General features: G+C 42.5%; 1 protein-coding gene across 1 annotated transcript in view; it reads left to right on the top strand.

Moving 5' to 3' along the window:
* The window catches only part of MERTK (MER proto-oncogene, tyrosine kinase), a 114,660-nt gene that overhangs the window by 31,703 nt on the left and 58,802 nt on the right, over positions 1-24,155 (top strand). Inside the window, exons 3-6 of the mRNA XM_061168771.1 lie at positions 427-527; positions 3,637-3,810; positions 19,043-19,129; positions 22,525-22,640. Of these exons, the coding sequence (XP_061024754.1) occupies positions 427-527; positions 3,637-3,810; positions 19,043-19,129; positions 22,525-22,640 (478 nt within the window). The remainder of the gene's footprint in view (positions 1-426; positions 528-3,636; positions 3,811-19,042; positions 19,130-22,524; positions 22,641-24,155) is intronic.

Genomic DNA, 24,155 nt, shown 5'->3' with positions numbered 1-24,155 from the left:
TCTGAAATCTGTGGGGTGTCAGCGGGAGGCCCAGGGAAGAGTTGATGTTGCAGCCTTGAGGCCCAAAGGCAGTTTGGAGGCAGAATATCCTGTTCCTCGGAAGACCTCAGTCTATGCTCATAAGGCATTTAACTGACTACATGAGGCCCACCCAAGCGATGGAGGGTCATCTGCTTTACTTTGAGTCGACTGGTCTGAATGTTCATCACACCTGAAAAGCACCTTCAAAGAAAAATATCTTTACATCTAGAGTAACGTTTGACCAAATATCTGGGTACCGTGACCTAGCCGTGTTGACACACACGTGACACACATTAGCCATGTTAATCATCCCCGCGAAGGACAAAGAAGTTGAAGAATGTTCCATTCCTATAGTAGGAACTCTAAAGGTCGTCACGATAAATATCTTTGTGTTTCTCCCGTAAGCATAACCAGTGTGCAGCGTTCAGACAACGGGTCGTATATCTGTAAGATGAAAATAAACAACGACGAGATCGTGTCTGACCCCATCTACGTCGAGGTGCAAGGTGAGTCCGGGGGCCACAGGGTGTCCAGTTGCCACAGGGCGGTTTGTTGTAGAGCCTGCATTAATTGCTTTGTGTATAATGCTCCAGAGTTTGGCATGCCCATTTGTTTGTTTGTTTTTTAATTGTTTTTATTGAAGTATAGTTGATTTACAATGTTGTGTTAGTTTCAGGTGTACAGCAAAGTGATTCAGTTTATTATATGTATGTATGTATATATATATACATATATATATATATATATGTATATATATATTCTTTTTCAGATTCTTTTCCCATATAGGCTATTACAAAATATTGAGGATAGTTCCCCGTGCTATACAGTAGGTCCTTGTTGTTTATATATAGTAGCATATATATGTTACTCTCAAATTCCTAATTTATCCCATTTGTAGCTCTGTATGCAAACCTTGCAAATCCATAAGCACTGAAATTTTACAAGGCCATCTTCTTTGTAGACTTTAGGTAGTTATGAAATTCACTTAATTCTTAGAGATTTAGCTCTATCCTACGCACTATGGCTGAGATAAAAAGAGATTATGGCCCTCCTTGTCCTAAGGTTATTTACAATTTAAAACAACTGAAGTCTTTGTATGTTAAGAAACAAAATGCAATCTATTATCCGGTTCTCAGTGCTGGCACCAGATGCCACTCATCTGGTCAAGTGCCAATTTGTTTATTATTCAGTATCTTTTACTGTCTTGCTTATGCGGATGGTGAGATCAGGGAGAGTGAGCCGTTTTCTTGATTGGGCCAACAGCTCAGCCTGGGATTCCTTTTTAGGCCCTAGGATTTGTCAGGGGCGTGATTCAGTGCAGTTCGACGCCGTGACATGAGATGGGGGAGAGCTGGGGGAGAGCTGGGGCAGCAGGCAAGGAGAAGGCAGCCTCTGCCCTCAAGGAACTTGAACTCTCGTGGGGAACGTGAGCCGACGCACAGGTGAGCCAGGCCAGGTGGGCCCGGGCCCTGCATCTCGGGGTTTGCACATCTGGTTCGGCAATGGCAGGGCCTGTCAAGAGAGGCTTTGAGGAGGAAGCATCTTCATTATCACCCCAAGTGGCCACTCCCCACTGTCCTAGGGGCTGCCCTCCAGGGTCTCTGCATCCCTGCTCACTGAGGTGCCCCATCAGCAGAGCCTTCAGAACAACTTTTCTGCTTTCTCCTGACCCTCCTCATCACAGACTTTAGAGCAGGTGATTAGCTTTTCAAGGAACTTCAACGAGAAGCATCTCCCACAAAAAGGCTGCTGTGCTACCCATTCTTTTGCAGACCTGAACTTGATAACCCTGTAATGCTGCAGGAGGCCTGAGGGAGGGGCCCCTCAGAGGAGTCTCTTTTGGAGCTTTGCTCTGAGCCCATCCCAGGCTGTACAGCCAGTGCCACAGGGATCTGTCCGCATCAGCCAGAGGGGAGGGTTCCTACATTTGCTGCTAATCTGGGAAAACTATTCAGAGGACATTTCACTTGTAAAATCCCAGAAAAAATGCCCAGGGCAGGAATGAGTTAGGTCCAAATGGAGTTTTGCAAAACTTTGAAACATGAAAAAAGAATCCCATTTTACCACTCCCACATCAGTCCTGCTGGGACCAGATCTGTGAGCTCCCAGTCCCAAAAGAACACAGTTGAAACGTCTGAGGCCAGTTAGCTTGATCTGTTAAATTTTTGTCACATGCCCCAAATAAGTACCAACTGGTTTTCTCTGAGCTATTCTTAACGTCCCTTCCCTATAACCCCAGTTCTGGAATCATACTGGGAAGTCTTGGGGTTGTAACTGTGTAACTCTGTCTATACTGTTTTCATGAGAATGTGCTTGGAAGAGTGTTCAGACCTGTACAAGTGTACAGATTTTAAAATTTATTATCCCTCACCTGAAAGTCTCACACAAAATAGGTTGTCCTCAAAAACAGGCAGACCACACCGGTCAGAATGGCCATCATCCAAAAGTCTACAAATAATAAACACTGGAGAGGGTGTGGAGAAAAGGGAACCCTCATATACTGTTGGTGGGAATGTAAATTGGTGCAGCCAATATGGAGGTTCCTTAAAAACTAAAAATAGAGTTACCATATGATCCAGCAATCTCACTCCTGGGCATATATCCAGAAAAGACAAAAACTTTAATTTGAAAAGATACATGCACCCCAATGTTCACAGCAGTACTATTTACAATTGCCAAGACATGGAAGGAACCTAAGTGTCCATCAACAGATGAATGGATAAAGAAGACGTGGTGTATATGCAATGGAATATCACTCAGCCATAAAAAGAATGAAATATTGCCATTTGTAGCCACATGGATGGACCTAGAGATTATCATACAAGTAAAGTAATTCAGACAGAGAAAGACAAATATCATATGATGTCACTTATATGTGGAATCTAAAAAAATGATACAAAGGAACTTATTTACAAAACAGAACCAGACTCACAGACATAGAAAACAAACTTGTGGTTACCAAAGAGGAAAGAAGGGAAGGGATAAACTAGGAGTTTGGGATTAACATATACACAGTACTATGTATAAAATAGATAAACAACAAGGACCTCCTGTATAGCACAATATAGTTGATATTGAACTATATTCAATACCTTGTAATAACCTATAATGGAAAAGAATCTGAAAAAAAATATATTTTTATATATGTATAACTGAATTACTCTGCCGTACACCTGAAACTAATACAACATTGTAAATCAAGTATACTTAAATTTAAAAAAGAAAAAAAAAAAATGGGTAGACTCTTATGTGGCTTTGTTTACACTTTGTGTTTATTGGTAAGGAATCCTGAAAACCTGCCAGCCTTTCCCAGGAGTTTGAGCAACACCTAATTTCAGAACTGCCAGGCCTCCCTTCTGAAAAAAAACAGTTCTGAATCACCATTACTCCTTTGGGAAAGTGTCCTAGAAAACCGGCTAGAGCTAGGCTGGCAGGAATTAGCCTCTTTGTTCTTTCTTACCCAACTTCAGGGAGGTAAAAACTGGCTGTTTCAGACCTGGGTGGTGGACAGAGAAAGCTCCTGCTGCCAAGCTCCGGTGTGGTTTCCATTCCCCTGGGGGCTGTGCCTTGGCCTGTGGATCTAAAACCTTCTTTCACTCACCTCTTCCTCTGCAGGACTTCCTCACTTTACGAGGCAGCCTGAGAGCATGAATGTCACCAGAAACACAGCCTTCAACCTCACCTGTCAGGCCGTGGGCCCCCCTGAGCCCGTCAACATTTTCTGGGTTCAAAACAGCAGCCGTGTTAATGAACTTCCAGAAAAATCCCCCTCCGTTCTGACTGTTCCTGGTGAGTCTGAGTTGTGGGACTTGCGTACTGTTTGCCCTGGAGTGGTGGAAGGGAGCGGAAGTTTGATGAGCGCTGCTGTGCACGGCAGCAGGTAGTCGAGGCGGATAGAACCGCAGGTGAGGCAGCTGAGGGTAGGGGCCAGGTGGAGGGGGAGGCAGGTGGGAATCTCGGGGGCAGGACTGGGGCGTGGGGATACGCCCACCACGGGTGTCTGTGGTTAAGTTGGCAGAAGTGGCCAGAGTCCTTGAGCCTGGGCAACGGGAGCCCTGCTCACGTCTTCCGTGGCAGCTGTGGCCCTGCTGGCTGGCAGGGCTTGCATTTCAGGAACCACTGATGTGACGACCTCAGCGAGGTTTGGCGGCAAGGAAAGTGCATTGGTCACGGGGGTGGCTGTGGGAGGATTGAGTCACCATGAGGCCGTGGCTGCCCTGATGGTCAGCGGTCATCTGATTTCCATCTGAATGGGCGTGCCCTGGCTTCCTTGCCGTGCTCCTCCGACGATGCTCTCAGGGTCAGTGCCACTGATGTTTCTGTGCTGCTGAATCCAATGGGCTCCTCTCACTGCATCTTCCAGCAGCATCTGGCAAGGTTACCACCCCCGATCCTTCCTTTTTTCACACACTCAGCAAACGTTCTGAGGGATGCTGCACGCCAGAGGTAACCTTCAGGAAGCCCTGTCTTCCTGGCTTCCTTCCTGCCTCCCGACTCCTCCTCTTCCCTTGACAGGAGTTCTGAATGTGGGAGTGTGCCCTAGGGCTCAGTCCTGGACCCACGTCTGAGAGTTCCTTTGGGCCCCTGGCTTCACGACCATCTGTGTGATGACAACCTTGAACTTCGTATCTCCAGCTCAGACCTCCCTCCTGAGCTTCAAGCTCCTTGCTTGGCATTTCCACTTACTGGATATGGAAGCATCTTAAAATGAGACTCTTGATTTCCCCCCAAGACTTGCTCTGCCCCAGAGTTCCCCATCTTAGTAAATGATATCACCATTTGCCCATCCTTCCTTCCTTCTCCTTTTCCACATTGAATGCATCAGCAGGTTGTCAGTTCTGCTCCTACAGTACATCTCAAATCTGTCTTTTCTCTGTCTCTGCTGCAGTGCCCTGGTCCACGTCACTGCCAGCTCTTGCCAACAGCACTGCAGTAACTTCCTAACTGGTCTCTTTGCTTCTAGCCTTGTCCCCACTCTCGTCCTCAATGGCAGTTCATGTCCCCTGCCTGCTGGAACCCTTCAGGGGCTTCCCATTATCTTTGACTGTCACTCAGAGTCCTTCCTCCCCCCGCTCATAGGACCTGCGTGCTCTGGTCCCCGCTCAACTCTCCAGCCCAAACCCATCCCACTCTTTCCCTGCTTATTAAGCACCAGTCGCACTGATTGTCTTTCATTTTCTCAGAAACATCACCCTTCTCCCTGCCTCAGGACCTTTGCACTTTCTTTCTGTCTGCTTGCGGTGTTGTTCCATCTGCCCTTCATCCCATGACACATCTCAAATATCACTTTTGCACAGAAGTCTTTCCTGGTCATTCTTTTAGTTCCTCCCCACTCCTTTATTGACTCCCAGGCATGTATTCTTGTGGACTTCCTTCACTGCACTGGTCACAGTCTGTAATTTCCCTGTTTATTAGTTTAGCTGCTTGTCTGTCTTCTTAGAGAATATATACTCAGTAAGAACAAGGACTTTATCTCTCCCAAGGCAGTGCCTGACTCATGGTAATACTCACTGAATATTTATGCTGAGTGGACCGGCAAGTGAATGCCAGCCTGAGGTATTGTTTCTGAATCACTTTTCTTACTCCTGACTCCACGAGGAATGTTATGATTGTCTCTGCCTTCATCTGAGTTTTCTTTGAGTTTCTCCAAGGAATTGATCGTCAAGTAACTTATTTGTTCAAAATTAATTTTAAAAAAATACATTCCTCCCTCTCTAGGATGATTGCTTTGAAGTCCCATAAAGGAGGATTTATGGGGCATACAATGAAATATGTAGGTTAAATTGACATACAGTTAAATGCATGGCACTTAAGTGCACAACTCAGTGAGTCATGATAAATGTAGACACTCACGTAACCACCACTTCAATCAAGATATAGAACATTGCTGTCACCCCAGGAAGTTCCCTCTTGTTCCCTTCAGGTCAGCCCCTACCTCCCATAGGTAACCTTGTTCTAATGTCTATTATCATAGATTAATTTTGCCTATTCTTGAAATTTAAATAAATGAAATCATAAGATGTCTATTCTTTTGCGTCGGGCCTCTGCATCTTTTGAGATGATCTATGGTTTTTCTCCTTTCTTCTCTTCGTATGGCGAATTACATTGATTTGATTTTCAAATGTTAAACCAACGTTGCATTCCTGGGCTAAACTCTGCTTGGTCATGATGTGTTGTGGTAGTTTCCATTTGCTAATATTTAGTTAAAGGTTTTTGCATTTATGCTTATTCTGGGGTCACACGAACTGCGTGTACTGCAAGTCAGTTCTGATATTAATTACTAGGAGTTAGTGCAGACCCCATGGGTTAAAGACAATGTCTGCCACAAGTCTGCCCTCACCTCAGCTGCCAGCCACAAGTCTCAAGGGGGTCCCTAATCCACCTGCACTGCTTACTGACTGGCTGTAAACTTAGAGGTTTCTATGACCCCCTTGGGTTCGATAATTTGCCAGAACAACTCACAGAATTCAGGAAAGTTCTATACTTATGACTATAGTTTTTTTTTTACAAAGGATGCACATAGGATGAAGTCTGGGGGGGTCCCACATGCAGAGCTTTCATGCCCTTCCCTGCCCTGATGTGTGGAATCAAAGTGTGTCACCTCCTGGTGCATCAGTGTGTTCACGGAACAAGAAACTACTAAGCTTTGGGGTCCAGAATTTTTATTGGGGTTTCATTGCGTGGGCATAACTGATTAAAGCATCAACCATGTGATGGAACATGATCTCCAGACCTCCCTCTCTTCCCTAGAGGTCAGGAGTTTGGGCTAATATCCCATGGATCAAAGTCCCAACCCTCCCATCACATGATTTAGTCATTCTGGTGACCAGTCCCCATCCTGAAGTTATCTAGGGGCCCATCCTGAGTCACCTTGTTAGCGTAACAAAGCCACTCCTCTTACTCAGGAACTAGCAAGGGACAAAAGCTAGTCAGTCTTTATCATACAACAATGTTCATGAAGGAAACTGTTTTATAATTTTGTTTTTGTTTTTGTTTTGTATTGGTAACGTCCGTTTTGGTATCTGGGTATTGTTGACCTAATAAAACATAGTTGGAAAGTGTTCCCATCTCTTTCCTGAAAGAGCTTGGTAGCATTGGTGTTATTTTGGAAAGATGTGTGTGAAGTTCAGTGGAGGCTGTAACCGCTTGTGTTTTGGATGCTATATTTTTGATAATGCAGTTTGCATTACCTTTTTTTTTTTTTGGCTGTGTTGGGTGTTCGTTGCTGTGCGCGGGCTTTATCTAGTTGTGTCGAGCAGCTGTGGCACGTGCGCTCAGTGGTTGTCGCTCGCGGGCTCCAGAGCGCAGGCTCAGTGGTTGTGGCTCACCGGCTTAGTTGCTCTGCGGCATGTGGGATCTTCCTTGACCAGGGCTCGAACCCATGTCCCCTGCATTGGCAGGCGGATTCTTAACCACTGCGCCACCAGGGAAGCCCTGCATTACCTTTTTGATGAAGGTTAATGTATTGGTTAATGTTGAGTTTGAGGTTCACTGAAATCTCCAGATCTTTTTTCTCATGAATTGCTGCAAAATCAAAGCTCTCCTGCTTCTTGTTTATTTAATTATTTTGGAATTTCAGCCTACCGTGTGACATTAATCCTCATAAAAACTTAACTCATTGTCCCAGCCTACTGAGGCCATTTTGAACCTTGATTCTCTCATTGGGTTAGCAAATTCTCTCCCTGCTTCCTGCCCCTGCCTTTTTGTCTCTTCCAACTCATTGATGGAAATCTAGATTCTAATTTAACCAAGGGCAGAGCCCTGTGACCTGCTAATTAAGGCAGCCTCTGAGTTGACATCAGTTCATGAAATCAGCTCTCTTGGCCACTGTTCAACCAGTAGTAAATCTGCCTAATTTTATTTTTTCCACGGTTTATTTTTCCATCTTCTCTTCTGAGACCTTCCCTGCTATATTGGACTAGTAACTATCCTGGAAAGACTGGAAATCAATTTGAAATTCGTTTTGAAATCAGACCTGACTTCTCCTTGGTGAGCTGAACTCCATGACAGTTTTCCGTGTCCTAGGCACCAATTTGATAACCTCGTTTTAAGTTCTGCTGTGGATTTCTGTCTCTCACTGATTCTGTACTTGCCAAAATCGGTATCATTTACTTTATGAAAACGGGGATAACTTCTGTCCATCTCTGATCATCTAGAACTTTTCCTCTTCTGTCTCTTTTCTTAGAAAGTACAATAGAAGGATCTGCAAATTTTAATACCCAAGGCTATGTATAATTTGTCTCAGCTTGGTGATCTGATTTATTTGTAAATGGCCAGATATACCATTACAACTGCCACCTATTTGGGGTTTTAGGTTCTTTACAATCTTCATTTTACTTTCTTTAATTTGAAGATTTTTTTCCTTTGGTAGAGAAGATAGAAGTAAAATAGAAATTGAGCAGTTTATAGCCTAATAGTGTGCTTTTTAAAATAAACTTTAATGGGATGTGGTTCCATGAAGCTACACATGTGATAAACTTACATAGAGCAACACACACACACACAAATGAGTCCATGTATAATTGGCAAAATCTGAATAAGCTCTATAGATGGTACCAATGTCCATTTTCTGGTTTTGACATTGTAGTTATTTGAGACGTTAACATTGGGGAGGTAGGGTGAAGGATACATGGAACTCCCTGTCTATTTCTTTATATCTTTCTGTAAATAAATAATTATTTCAGAATAAAACGTTTTTAAAAACTTTATTTTACATAATTACTAAGTGCTTTTATGTTAAAAATGTAGAAAATTCAGTATTTTTGCATCTTATTACACATTTACAATTACAATGGAAACACTAATGTGATTCTCTCCAAACTTTTCCTGTAAGTATATACATGTTTGTGTGTGTGTGTGTGTGTGTGTGTACACACATACACATCTATATGTGATTTTCCTTCACGTTAGAATGATAATACGTGTGCAGATTAATTTCAGCCTTTTTATTACACAGATAATATGTGAACACATATTCACTGTAAAACAGTCAAACAATTGTGACATGCCAAAACAAAATGTGAAAATGTCCCTTTAGTCTCCATGCATTCATTCCCTCATAAAGAGGAAACCACTGTCAACCATTCATTCCCTTCCTTCTAGACCCTTCCTAGTCCTTCAAATACACTCATATATGTGCAAATATGCATAGATCTCCAAGACACGTAGACCTTTCCATGTAGGTTGTCACGGGCCTGTCTCATTGTTTGTGACAATTGCGACAGTCCATGGATGGATCATAATTTATTTAACCACTCCCTTGTTGATGAACATTCAGGTGGTTTTAATTTTTTTTGGGTCACTGATGCAGACATCTTTGTACCCATATGTATTCCTCTTCCATAACTGTCATCCCTTCCCACCACATGGAAGCACACCCATCTGCTTGTCTGCCTCCCCCATGTTATTAATCAGTGTGATTATTACATATTAATCATTCATTAGTTTAACCCCATTACCCAGCACATTGCCCGGCACATTAGAACTGTGTGAGTGAATGAATGAACAAATGAATGAATTTCAAACAGTTCCTGAGTCTTACGTCCCTTCACTGGGACAGAGACATAGTGATGGTGAAGTAACTTGTATTCATGTCACTAGTTTTGCATTTAAACTCTTTCTTACCTCTTTTGTCATTTATACCTCTAGTGAGTTCTGTGAAATGGGTAGAACAGGATTTTTTTTACATCCATTTTGCAGCCTCAAAGGGCTTAAAGAAGTCCAGGGAGAGAGGGCCTAGGGCGTAGGCTTCCTATGCAGACCTTGCTCTGGGCACATTAAGGCACACCAAATCAGCTACGGCGGACTGTCCCCAAACGCCAAACTTTGTAGCACTGTGAAAGAACTACATACAAACTTATTCTTTTTTTTTTTTTAATTTTTTTCTTCCTGTTTTACTGAGGTATAACTGACATACAGCACTGTGTAAGTTTAAGGTGCATAGCATAATGATTTGACTTACATACATTATGAGGTGATTACTACAATGTTTAGTGAACATCCATCATTTCGTATAGATACAAAATATTTCCTTGTAATGAGAACTCTTAGGATTTATTCTCTTAACAACTTTCATATATAACATACAGCAGTGGTAATTAATCATGTTGTACATCGCATACCTAATATTTATTTACCTTATAACTGGAAGTTTGTACCTTTTAATCACCTTCATCCAAATCCCCCCTCTCCTCCTCTGATCTCTTTTTCTATGAATGTTTGTTTTGAAGTATAATTGACCTACAACATTATGTTAGTTCCTGGTGCACAACATAGTAATTTGATATTTATGTACATTACAAAATGATCACCATGAAACTATGTCTAGTTGCCATCTGTCACCGTACAAAGACATTACAGTATTATTGACTGTATTCCGCGTGCTGTATATTTCATCCCCATGACTCATTTATTTTGTAACTGGAAGTTTATACAAATTTATTCTTATTTGCATTTGTTTTTAATTTTGAGGACGCTTTAGTGTGATACCTGAGCCCCTCCCAGTAAGAGGAGGTCATGTTTAGGGAACTAGGTGCTGAGGCTGTTCTGACCCAAGATGCCTCTGGGGCCCTTTGTGCCCATGCAGCACCTCCCATGCTGATGTAAATAAAATCTGAATGTTTGCAGGTAGGCAGCCCGCTATCTTGGAATTAACCCTGAAGTAAACTTTTCCCATCCCTTCTACCAAGAGGATGCTGAGTAGGGAAGTGGTTTAAAGAGCCCTGATTGTTGAGACTGTTTGGAGCAGGCACATGTTTGAACAGGAAGGTCATACGCTTTTCCCTCTTGATACCAGTTGTTTTTTTTTTCTTTCCTCTGTGATGTAAGCGCTGTCTTCAAGAACCATGAGCGAAGAAGTACTTTGTCTAAAGGGCATTATTCTGAGTCAACAAAGCCAATCTCAAAGGTTACATGCAAAATGTACTTGGCGGCTGTCCTTGGAAGGCTCTTCGAAGGCATCTCTGTTTGAAATGTTTTCCAGCTGTGATTTCCTTTCTGAACAATCTGAGCCTAATTCAATTTGTGGCACCTTTCTCCTCTCCACGTTTTTGTCAGAAGGCAAATTACCCGTATATGGCTCTCTACAATCATATAGATGGTTTTGCTGGTTTGGGCTGAGACTTTTACTGAATTGTAAATAAATGATCCCGTTGGTACAGGGGAAAAAAAAAAAAGGTTACATGCTATGTAATTCCATTTAGATAACATTCTCTTTTTTTTTTTTGAATTTTTGAATTTTATTTTATTTATTTTTTTATCCAGCAAGTTCTTATTAGTTATCTGTTTTATACATATTAGTGTATATATGACAACCCCAATCTCCCAATTCATCCCACCACCACTTTCCCCCCTTGGTGTCCATACGTAAATGACAAACTTATAGTGATGGTGTACACATCAGCTCCTGCCAGATGTTAGGTTGGGGGAAGGATGTTCGTAAAAAGGGTGGCACGGGGGAGCTTCTTTTTGGTGATGGAACAGTTCTCCATCTGTACACAAATCTGTACCTGTAATAAAATTTCATAGAAATCCCCCGCCACACACACACACAAAATAAAACGACCCAAAACTGGTGAAATCTGAATAAGGTCTGTATTTTAGTTAATAGTATTGTACTGGGGATTTCTGTGGCGGTCCAGTGGTTAAGACTCCACACTTCCACTACAGGGGGGGCAGGTTCGATCCCTGGTGGGGGAACTAAGATCCCGCAGGCCGCGAGGTGCAGCCAAAAAAAAAAAAGTATTTATCATACCAAAGTCACTTTCCTAGTTTTGATGGTTGTACTATGATTATGTAAGATCTTACCATTTAGGGGAACCTGGGTGAAGGGTGCTAGGAACTCTTTCCTCTTTCTGCAGTTTCTTGTGAATTGAAAACTATTTCAAAGCAAAGTTTTTTTTCCCCGAGGAAGTACTTTGTCATTGGCAAAATCAAGTCCCAAAATGAAGAGCAGAACTGCAGAAAGCTTTTGCTGCATGGTGTTCAGTGGTGGGATGCGTTACAGGTTAGTGGTTAAGATCCCGAGCTTTGATACAGACTAATGCCAGTTCACCACTGTGTGTCCCTAGGCAACTTACTCACCTTCTTCATATAAAATAGGGGTAATAACAGTGTCTACTTCATAGGACATTTATGAGGATTCAGTGAAATAATGGATGTAAAGGCCTTGGTACAGAAGCAGCCTACAGGAATGACTGAAATGTTATCTGTTACAAATTTTCACATGCAACAGTTACTAACTCATTGTCAATTTTGAGCTACCTTTCTACCAAGAGTGGGGGACTTAGGCTGATCTTTCTGGTTTTTACTTTTTTAAAAATACTCATTTTATATTTAAATCCACATTTAGAAAACAGCTAAGCTAGTTTTGGTTTTAGATAATTGGCTATAATTCGTAATGTTCATTGTAATAACAACATTAACAATAATAATTAGAATTTATATAAATCAGTTCGTAATTCTCACAGTGCTTTTGGTAAAGATTTACTTTGAGCCTCATTGCAACCTGTGATGTAGGTAGGCATTTTTTAATTCCCATTTTGCAGATCAGGAAAAAATTTGGAGCAATTAAGGGACCTTATGGCCTAAGGGCTAGTCTTTGCATGGCAGCTGGAACGATCCTCATAAAACACAGACTAGATCACATCAGTCTTCTGCTCAAAGCCCCAGGTTTCCCACCTCACTTGGAGGACAGAGGCCTGACCCACATGTTCCCTCTGCTTTGAACCTTCCCTCACCCTCCAGAATAAACTTGGCCCATTCCCTCACCCCGAGTCTTTCCTCAGAGGACATTTCTCAAGGAGCTCCCTCTGACCTGCATATTTAAAATCACAACCACTTCTCTACCCACCCTGACCCCCTGATCCCTATTTTTCCATAGTACTAATCACCTTCTAATAGAACATGCAGCTTACTTATTTATTAAGTCTATTATTTCTCACCCACTTTTCTCCGTGAGAATGTGAGCTCTCTAAGGGTAAGGATCTTTGTTTCATTCATGGATAGATCCCAAGTGCCTGGGGAAGCATCTGGCACGTAGTAGGTACTCTGTAAATGTTGAATGAGTGAATTCAGGGCAGATAGTGAATTCCAAGTTAATAAGTGTAAGTCCTTCGTTTATGCAGTGTATTCTTCTATTTCCTGCCTCTTTGGGTAGAAAGATGAACTCTAGGGAAAAAAATTAAAGGGACAGGATTCCTTAACCTGGAACTCAAAGAACTGCCCTAACTGTGCTCTTAGAAGCTGATTCCTCAGCGATTCTGACTGTCCTTTCCTCAAGGGAACATCCTGTGGCTGAATGTTCCCTAAAATGTCTTTCAGACCTTGTGTCAGGGGCTATCTTTTTTTAAACCAGCAGAGGACCAAGCAAGAGGGGCATGAACCATCATAATGGACTTAGGTGGGATATAATGGAGTAAGAGGGATGCCCACGAGAAGAGGACACAGTAACAGGAAAGGTGGAGATGCTGGTGCTGGGGGCGCTCGGGAGAGTGGGTGGTAGGGTGGAGACGGAGCGGGGGTGTGGATGAATTTCTCCCTGGAAAGCCACAAGTGTTTGGGCTCTAAAACTTCAAGGTCTATTCCAGTCTGGTGGTTTTTGTTGATCCAGAGGGAGAACAGAAAAGTGAGGGGGAGCTGTCTTTCTTAGTACATCTGGGTTGCTGTGTTCAACCCAGGCTTATAAATGAGTCTCCAGTTGGGAAGCTTGTGCCAGTAAGCAAAAAAAGAAAAAAAGGTCACTGACTACATTAAGCCAAGAAGCCTGTGTTTGGCCTTAAGTTTTGGCCCATCCAGTTCTGGAGAAAGTTAACCTGGGCTGGAAGCAGTTTCCACTTCTCTCTGCTGGCATCCTTTTGGCCTGTGGACATTCACCACCTCGGCCCCTAGACAGATCTGCTCTCCTAGATGGTTTGGCTACTTGTGGGCAGTTCTGAATCGGAGTGGGTGCCCTGTACCAGGGAATTAGCTGCAGATTGTCTTCCTGACTTTGTGTGTCCTCTGAAGAGAAACACGAAGAGGAAAAATGACTTCCCGCTTAAACTAAAATCATGTTCCCCAAGGAGCGGTTTCACTCTCAGTATTGATCAACCTTGCAGGACCGAAGAACTGTGGGCTTAACTCATCTTTGGGATCTATAACTAGATGGTGGATCTCAAGGAAATAAATCCATCCTCTTGTTTTCTAGCAGGGCTGCTCTTGCCCTCACAACCAGTTTGGAATGTCACTTGTAGTTTGTACTCAAGTGTTTCCCAAGAGTTTGGACAAGAGCGATTGAAATCAAATGACTGGTTTTAGCCTGCAGATGTCTGCTCAAATATGTACAAAATATAAGTTGCATAGCCAAAGCAACTTACATTTTGATTGAGTGTCTTCTGATTGAGCCAAAGCTGATTTTTCTAAATATAAGCCAAGTTTTGCGAGTTCACATAGCCTGGCAAAACGGGCATCTCATTTGGGAGCTGATGACCTGGAAGGTAAGGTGAAAAGCCAGATGTCACAGGCCTGCCTGGGAAGTAGTGACTGGCAGCAGGGGCCCCAGGTGATGGCTTAGAGGGATCAGTGGATCCTCATCCAGTATGTGTCCTCTTTCCGAAAGTCAGTGCCTGACAAAATGCCCAAAGTCCCGACTCTATGCCAGTTTTTCTTTTTCACCTTCTGCTTCCCTGTCATCTCTCTCTCACTTTACAAAAGAAAAAAGACCTCTCTCTGCCTTACCTGGAGTCACAACGGGACATCAGTTCTCCAATGCTTTGGTCTCCTCTTTACTGTCTTAAAAGTGATTGAAAACCTACAAGTTTTTGTTTATGTGAGATACATCTATTGCCATTTACTGAATTAGAAATTAAAACACAATAATACACAAGCACGTTCCATTAGCTCATAGAACTATGACATCGTCACACATCATACACCTTTTGGAAAATTCCATCATACATTCCCGAGAGCATGAGAGTGAAAAGGGCAAATAACATATTATTGCTATTCTCACAAAAATAGTTTTCAACTTGAGGCCCCCCAAAGTATCTCTGGGATGCCCAGGAACCTCTAGACCACACTCTGAGAACAGCTGCTGTAGTGCATTGGCTCAAGGTTAACAAAATTCCAGACTACCACATAGAAAATTCCAAATTTTGTCCAGCAAAGGAGTTGTGCTTCCCATAAAATTTTGCTTTGTATGTTTAAAAATTACATGTATATTGTTTTGATCAGTTGTGCCCTAAATAATACTTGTAAAGATCATCAATCTAGAAGAAAGTTTGTTTTCCAATTTCAATATGTAAGTGTAATTTTATCACCAAGAAGTATCATAGGGCGATTAATCAGTGACTTCCAAACACACACATGTATGCCATTAGGATAAAATTCTCTAGGGGAAGTAGAAAAGTCATGATTGAAAACTTCTGATTTCTGGGGAGAATTATTTCAGCAGGTGATGCTGGGTCTCCCATCCCAGTAATACGTATATTGCATGGGACTCTAAAGGAGTTTTACTTTAAATTATCAGCATATTCAGGGTACCTGAAATTACATTTTTTGCAGCTGTTTAAATGATGAACAGTTTAAGATGCAAACCTCAAAATGTGTAAGAGGCTACATATATTTTTCAAAATTCTTTGGGAGGAAGACAAGCAGAAGATACAAAGACTCCTTGAGGCAGTGTATTTACAGATGTTCTTTTATAGATGTGGCTAATGGGTTTGAAATAAATATTCCTCTTCAGTGAAATAAATATTTTCTAAACCATCACACAATCTATTAGTTTCATCTCTCATTCGAGAGGAGGTGACCCAATGTGAAAGAGCTGGCTCCTACCTGGAATTTTAGTTTCTTAGCACTTGGATTTAGAGAATCTAATTAAGCAATCTGATTTAGGATTTTCCTCCAGTCTGAGGGAAATACTCATCTTGGAAAATTAAAATACCTGAAGTAGCTATCATATTCTGATCTAAAATTATTTACGAGAAGTCAAAGGTCACCACAGAATTGTAGGACAGAGAGTCTAGTCAAGAGAACTCAGATGCTGGGACAAACTTCCATCTGGATGGAAAAGAACAAACACCCACCAACACTGATTTTTTTGTGCACAGCTAATCCCTCAGGAGAGGCACTGACTTGAAAGGGATCAGATTTGCATTTCTTCCTAGAACTTCTCCCAGGCCATGTGGCCCAGCCTCGGTGCAGCATTCACTGTGCGGGCATCCAACGTGGACAGTCTTTCCTGGCTGATGCCCGGCTGGGTTTCCCTAGGCAGCTTGTTTCAAATATTTAATGACTTCATTAGTGACGAGCTTTGGATTTTAAAATCATCTGATGGAAAATATCCTACACAAGTAGATAGAAACAAACAAAAAAAATATAAGCCTTTCAGGCAAGAAGAGAATGATGGCGTATTTTCAAGAATTTTATCTGTCTTTCTCCAGTTTATGATATAAACTCTGTGCCAGGCACCTTGTGTGTCAGAGAGAAAGTTTCCAGATTCAACTAGATGGTATATATATATGGCTGTGCTTTTTAAAAATAATCTTTTAAAATTTTAGAATAGTTTTAGATTTATAGAAAAATTGTGTGCCATCTCATACAGAGTATTCCCATAAACCTCACGCCCACACTCCCCTGTTATGAACGTCTTACATTAATTAGTGTGGTACATTTGTTACAATTCATAAACCAATACTGATAACATCATTTTTGAACAACTATATTTAATGTGACACAGTATAGTGTACCATAAAAAGTTATTTCACTTCCTTATACCCATTGCATTATTTTTAGAATTTAGCATAATGAATCAGGAATGAAATGTTCCCTAACAGGTTTGTAGATTCAGCTTCTCCGGAGAGATTTTCACAGGTGTTTTTGAGACTTTGGGAGGTAGTGGACCTCAGGGTGTCCTTTTGAGCAGCCCTTCCAAGCATGCCTCTTTTTTTAAATTTTTTAAAAATGTTTTGGCCACACTACACAACATGTGGGATCTTAGTTCCCCAACCAGGGATCGAACCCACGCCCGTTGCTTTAGAAGCAGAGAGTCTTAACCACTGGACCACTAGGGAAGTCCCAAAGCATACCTCTTTATCTCACTGAAATGTCCCTTCAGTAAATGTAAGCCTGAAACTAGCACATAGCTGATTATTCTGTTATCTCTGAAAATTCCTGATACATCATTATTAACTAAAGTCCATAGTTTATTCAGATTTCCTTTCCTTTTACCTAACGTCCTTTTACTGTTCCAGGATTTAGTTGTTATGTCTCCTTAAGGCTCCTCTTGGTTGTGACAATTTCTCAAACTTCCCTTGTTTTTAATGACCTGGACAGTTCTGAGGAGTACTGGTCAGGTTTCTTGTAGAATGTCCCACAGTTTGGACCTGTCTGATGTTTTTGGTCATTTTTCTTATGATTAGATTTGGGTTATATGTTTTGGAGGAGGAAGACCATAGAGGAGAAGTGCCATTCTCATCACATTGTATCAAGGGTACATTCTGTCAACACGACTTACCATTGTTGGTCTTGACCTTGACCATCTGGCTGAGCGAGTGTTTGTCAGTTTCTCACTCAAAACTTTTCCTTTCATTCCCTTTTCCATACTGTCCTCTTTGGAAGGAAGTCACTTTGTGACTTAAGCCCATGCTTAAGGAGTCAGGAGGGATGCCCCTCTTTGGGGGCAGAGCATCTATATAAAAATCATTTGGAATTCCTCTGCATGGGGGATTTGTCTCTTCTCCCCTTTTTATTTAATCATTTGTTTATATCAATATAGACTCATGGATATTTGTTTTATACTTTGGGTTACAATTTAATGCTACTTTATTTTCTTGCTCAAATTGTCCCAGCTTTGGCCATTGGGAGTTCTTTCAGCTGGATCCTGTGTCTCTTTGCCGTACCCCCATCCGTGTGTGTGTGTGTGTGTGTGTGTGTGTGTGTGTGTGTGTGTGTGGTGTATGCTGTTTGTGTTATATTTTGCTCCAGGCTCATCTTATATGTTTTCTGCTCCAACCTGACAATCAGCCATTTCTCTGAGGAGCTCTGGTTCTTTTCATTGGAGAATAGTATTATAAGAAACCAAGAGCTGGATTACCTCTCTTCCTTTCTCCTTAAAATTAATGTCAACTAATTTTTTTCATTTCCAATTTGTCTTCAGACCAAATTCTTTGATAGAATTTTCTTCATTCAGCACCAGTGTCTTTTCTTCAAGTAATTAGTAATGATGCCTTGTGTTTATATAATTCCTTATGAATACATTGATTTTTACTATTAAGAAAGAATTCATTACAACAGATCACCTGAAATTTTTTAAACTGTAACTTTTATCCTGCTGTTTCTGGTACCCTGACATGTCCATACTGTGTCGTGGAGTGTACGGGGTGCTAAGCAGGAGATTGTCTGGGTGAGCCTCAGAAACCACTTTTCTTGATTTGGGGGCCAGTGATTCCCATACCTCCTTGCAGACATTTTAAAACTAAATGATACTGCTTTGTTACCTAATGTCTCATCATCGGGGAAAAATAAAGGCTTTTAATGAATTACAGCTGCCTTTTTTTTTTTTTATTTTTTTTAACATCTTTATTGGATTATAATTGCTTTACAATGGTGTGTTAGTTTCTGCTTTATAACAAAGTGAATCAGCTATACATATACATATATCCCCATATCTCTTCCCTCTTGCGTCTCCCTCCCTCCCTCCCTCCCTATCCCACCCCTCTAGGTGGTCACAGAGCACCGAGTTGATCTCCCTGTGCTATGCGGCTGCTTCCCACTAGCTATCAGTTTTACATTTGGTAGTGTATATATGTCCATGCCACTCTCTCACAGCTGCCTTTTAAGCCCATGGTTGCCTTGCTCCTGGTACGTAGGGTTTAATACTAGGTTTGTTTTTCAAACACCAACACATATTTTTAATTAACTTTGCATTTATGGCTTGAAGCCGTGAACCAAGAAGTAAAAGGATGCTGAAACCCCCATAGGATTCTGATAGACAGAAGCCTGTCTCTCTGCAGCTGGTCTCACGGCTCTCCTTCCCCTCCAGGTCTGACCGAGACTGCGATCTTCAGCTGTGAGGCCCACAATGACAAAGGGCTGACCGTGTCCAAGGGCGTGCAGATCAACATCAAAGGTAAGTGGCAGGGTGAAGTCCCCCCCGCATGTTCCGGGGGTTAGGGGGGTGCAGTGTGAGCCCTGCAGCCAGCCACCTGGGATCGAGTCCTGGCTTCCCTTTGTGACCTTGGACAAGTCACTTCACCTTTCTGCCTTCAGTGCTCCCCTGTGTAAAATGGGGATAATTACAGAACCTACCTCCTCTTGAGGGTTCAATGAGATAATGCAAGTAAAAGTACTCATAACAGGGCCTGACACTTGTCTTTGATCAACATTAGCTAGTTTAGTTCTGTTCAGACGGAGAAGAAAATTGTCTGAAATGCTAACCCTGGATCATCTTAGCTCCTATTTTCACTTTTTCCTTTTCTACCCTGAACTAGTCCCCATTACTCCTTGAAGAGCCCCCAGGGTGGGCGCAGCTTGGGGCACTGATCTGAGGATGCCCTGAGGATGGGCTCTGTCCTTCCTTGGGCATCTGGGGCTGAAGCAGGTCTCCACCAGCAGCTGTCCTGAGGAAGGAGAATGTCAGAGTCACTCTTCTTCTGGGGGCACAGGACTCCTATTCCTCTTTCTCCTAACCTCCTCCACCCCCCTTGCTTCCTCTGAGCTGGGATATAACAGAATGAAAGGCACATGTTTGAAACCTCCCCCAGGCTGGTGGAGACATTCCAATCCAATCATCTGCCAATCATCATCCCATCCAATCGAGTCTGATTGGATTGATTCCAATCCAGTCATCTGCCATTGGATTGGACATTCCAAACCAATCATCAGATTCCTCCTCCTTTTGTGGGATCAAAGGTATTTAAACCTGAAACTTGAAAGGAAAGGAAAACCTACTGTCTTTTTATCCCTTTCAAATCATCTCCCTTAACCTTTCTCATAGAAATTCAAGCAAATGGTATGTTTTAGTATTTGCTCTTAATTTATTTTGAATTAATTACTTTATTTTTATTGAGGTATAATTGATTCATAATGTGTTAATTACTGCTGTACAGCAGTGATTCAGTCATATATATATATATATATATATATGTATATATATATATATATATCCTGTTTTTAATATTCTTTCCCACTGTGGTTTATCATAGGATATTGAATATAGTTCCCTGTGCTGTACAGTAGGGCCTTGTTGTTTATCCATCCTATATATAAGAGCTTACATCTGCTAACCCCAGCCTCCCATTCTATCCCTCCCCCAACCCCCTCCCCCTTGGTGACCACCAGTCTATTCTCTATGTTATTTGTTCTTAATTTAAATATTGAGAAGGCAATATTGAGTTCATATTCCTTTTGGTCTTATCCTTGGGGAAATAATAGAGGGGAAAAAGCAGAATGTGTTTAATAATGAGTTAAAGGGTGGGTAATGCACAGCAGGAGACTCAAAATTACAAAAGACATACTTTTTAAAGGTGCTGATGTTTAGTTTCAGCAAATCAACTAGAAGAGGCTATGAGAGGGCATTTTCGAAAAGTTCACTGGAAGAAAAAAAATGAGCAAACTGAAAGTTACTAGGAGAGGAACTGTATAACTTCCTTCCTTCATTACGAATTCCATTATTACAATTTTCAAAAGAAATGTTGAGAATTTCAGGAATTCACGCGTGGGCATAAATTTATAAAGACATTTTCATAAAATATCAACATCTTGAAGTTTAAAAATCCATAAAATGAGAAGCACTTCCTGAATTTTATGCTTCAGACAGAATCTCAACTAGGACTTTATTTTAATAAAGCCTGTTTCCAAACCTTATGTTTTGGGCTTTCATTGATTTAAGCATGTATATCAAAGCAACCAAAACTCCCTGCTCGTCTGTTATCAACTGAGGTGTACGTGGCCAAACTTTGATCTGGAAAGGCAGATACTCTATTTAGGGAAGTGAGTCAAATGAAACACTGACTCTGTCCCATTCATCAGTCTGTGTGTCTCCTGGTAAAACTGAAACTCCTGAATACGGTACCCAGTGAGCACTTAACACGGTCCCAGGCTTCCTTCCCTCTCACCCCCTGTGCATCCTGTCCTCGCCTTTACCACCAGCGCACCTCCCCCAGACCTCGTGCATGTGTTACCGCATTTCATCCTCACCCCAGCCCCGTGGAGCAGTGCGGTCACTCCCCACCTTAATAGAAGTGGGAACTGAGTTTAGAGAGGGCATTGAACTGTGCCATGGGCCATGCAGCTGGCTAAGTGGTGACCACACTCCCCAGCCCCTGCTGGTACTCACGCTGGTCTGCTTGCTGCCCCTGCAGCCAGCTTCCAGTGTCCTGTTGAGGGACGCTAGTGCTGGAGTCAGGCAGACCCGACTTCAAGGCCCCATTCTGCTGCGTATGAGCTCTGTGAGCTTTGGCAAGTTTTTAACTTCTCTGGTCCTCAGTTTCCTCATCCGTCAATGGGGATCATGAGACTGCTTCTCTGATAGGGTTCCTCCTATCAGATTAGTCATGTTTAATGAAGTCCATAGGTTCCTGGCACAGAGTAAGCACTCAAAAACATTAGTCATCATTTTGGATTATAAGTGCGGTTATTACCATTAATTAAGAGTTAAATGTATGGGAATTTTCTGGTGGTCCAGCGGTTAGAACTTCACTGCTGAAGGTGAGGGTTCCATCCCTGGTCCGGGAACGAAGATCCCATGCCGCACGGCCAAAATAAATAAATAAAAATAATATTGATTCACAGATTTTAATATATATTTCTTTTTTAAAAAAGAGTTAAATATAGCACAAGAAACTAAAACCCTCAAACTTCAGATCCTTGTTGGATTCTATTTTAAATATCTATCCATGTCCCACCTGTGGCTGAGGTCATTGCACGTTCATTACGGTATGCCCTCCCCTCCCCGCAAGCAGATGCACTTGGGTCTTTTGCTTGAGCTGACTCTCCCCCATTTCCTCAGCCTGGAAAGCTTCCTTCCTCCATCACACACGCGCATATGCACGCACGCACGCACACACATGCCTGTTCCCATGGTACCCCTCTTTTCTCAGCACAAGGCACATCCTCAATTAATGTGGGTCTCCCCAGCGCAGCCTTTAGCTCCGCAAGGGCAGCGCCATGGCTCTTCACCCCCACTGAGAGCGCCAGCGCCCAGTGACGCCCCTGCATACAGCAGCAGGAAATGGATGTCTCCCCATCCTTGTCCGGCTAAAAGTTCTCACTTCATCAGGGGGCAAGAAAGCAGGTCTACATCCCACTTCTCTGGCCCTGGCTGAGCCGTCCTATCACTGCAAGACTTCTCTGTAGGCTAATACCATTACCCTTAGGCGTATGATGGCTCCTCTTTAAAACTTGTGTTTAATTTTCCCAGTCTCAAGAAACAGAAGTAGGCTTGGTATTAATGCATTTGTTTGGTAGCTGTGGCCTCCTGTGGTTTATAATTGTGTCTGTGGTGTGTCTTTGTTTTTTACACAGCAATTCCCTCCCCGCCAACTGAAGTCAGGGTCCACAACAGTACCGCACACAGCATCCTGATCTCCTGGGTCCCCGGTTTCGATGGATACTCCCCGTTCAGTGACTGCAGCATTCAGGTGAACTTCCGTAATGAAAAGAAGTAGCTGTTTGGTGCTCAGTGGGTCTGCCTGATTTTTCTTCCTCCTGAGGATGGGCGCTGAGATCATTTCAACACCCCCGTTCAGAATCCCTTGACCTTCCCCCGGATCAGCGTCCACTGGGCATGCACCATTTTGTGATGTTCTGCCCCCGCCCCTCCCCGTGCCCCCGTGATGCTGCCTCTTTCCCGTGCATGGTCCAGGGCCAACTGGAAGAGAAACATGTTTCCAAGATAGAATGTCATGAGACCAGGGAGAATTCATTTTTAAGATACAAAAACCCGTCTGGCTTGTAACCAGGAGTCCAAGAAGCCAGGTCCTCTGCAGCCTGGCTTCTCCTGGGTTGGTGGCCATGAAGGACAGAAGGGCAAGCACAAGATGGGTCATCTTCACTATTGAATGTAGCATCTCAGCCTGTGGCTGCCAGGGAAACCTGGGGATTACAGGCCTTACAGACTCATCACCCACTTTTAACCACTACCTAAAATTGGTATAAAATAGAGCTGTAAGAAATATAGGTTCGCCATCCTAAAATGACACCTTGCCATGAGATAGGCTCTGCTCTGAGTGTTCATTTCATAAAAACGGGAAGGGTAACAGTAACACTACCTTTTACTGAGAGCCCACGATGGCCCAGGGACTTTGCAGGCATTATCTTACTTGGAACCCACACCAGCACTGCAGGGCCACAATGCACACAGAGCCTGTGAGTGGCAAAACTGGAATTCAAGCCCAGGAAACTCTGATGCCCAAAACAATGCTCAGGACCACCTGCTCCTCCGTGTCTCAGGAGAGACGTTGCAGGTGGGAGCAGGTAGTTGAACACACGTGGATTATCCGCTGAAAACATGAATGCATTCTGCCTTGTACTTGATCAAACAGTAAGGTCAGGGATTATTCTTAGTTTTATAAATGTCTGGTCTTATTAGGTAAAAACATACTAACCTGACATGGGCCAGTCATGCCAACTCAGCTGAGAGAAGTGACTTTCAAAGAATTTTATGTGTTGACAACTAGATGTTTTTAGTACCAAGTGGAACTCGTTTCTCTGCTCTTGCTGCCTCCCACCCTTGCCTAACAGCTGTTCCTTCTCAGAAGAGTAAAAACATGTCATCCCCAAAATAGCCTCCACCCTCACCCTGCTACCCACAGCCTTGCTTAATCTTGTCCAACATTATTTGCAAACCTCCCAAGTACTGGTAAGTGTTAGGAGTTCTCCTGTGTCTACAGCGTCTCACCAGGGATATCCTTTTTTTTGAATAGCTTTTTTGAAATATATTTTACATACCATAATATTCACCCATTTAAAGTGTACAATTCAGTGGTTTTTAGCATAGTCAGAGTTCTACAGTCATCACCATTATCTAATTGGGGCTGTATTCATAAGAGATATTGGCCTGTAGTTTTCTTGTGTTAGCTTTTTCTGGTTTTGGTATCAGGGTGATACTGGCCTTATAGAAAGAGTTGGGAAGCGTTCCCACTTCTTCTGTTTCT

Source organism: Eubalaena glacialis, chromosome 14, assembly GCF_028564815.1.
Source record: "Eubalaena glacialis isolate mEubGla1 chromosome 14, mEubGla1.1.hap2.+ XY, whole genome shotgun sequence".
Taxonomy (NCBI): Eukaryota; Metazoa; Chordata; class Mammalia; order Artiodactyla; family Balaenidae; genus Eubalaena; species Eubalaena glacialis.
The sequence above is the reverse complement of the archived record's forward strand: the minus strand, read 5'-3'. Positions and strand labels throughout refer to the sequence as shown.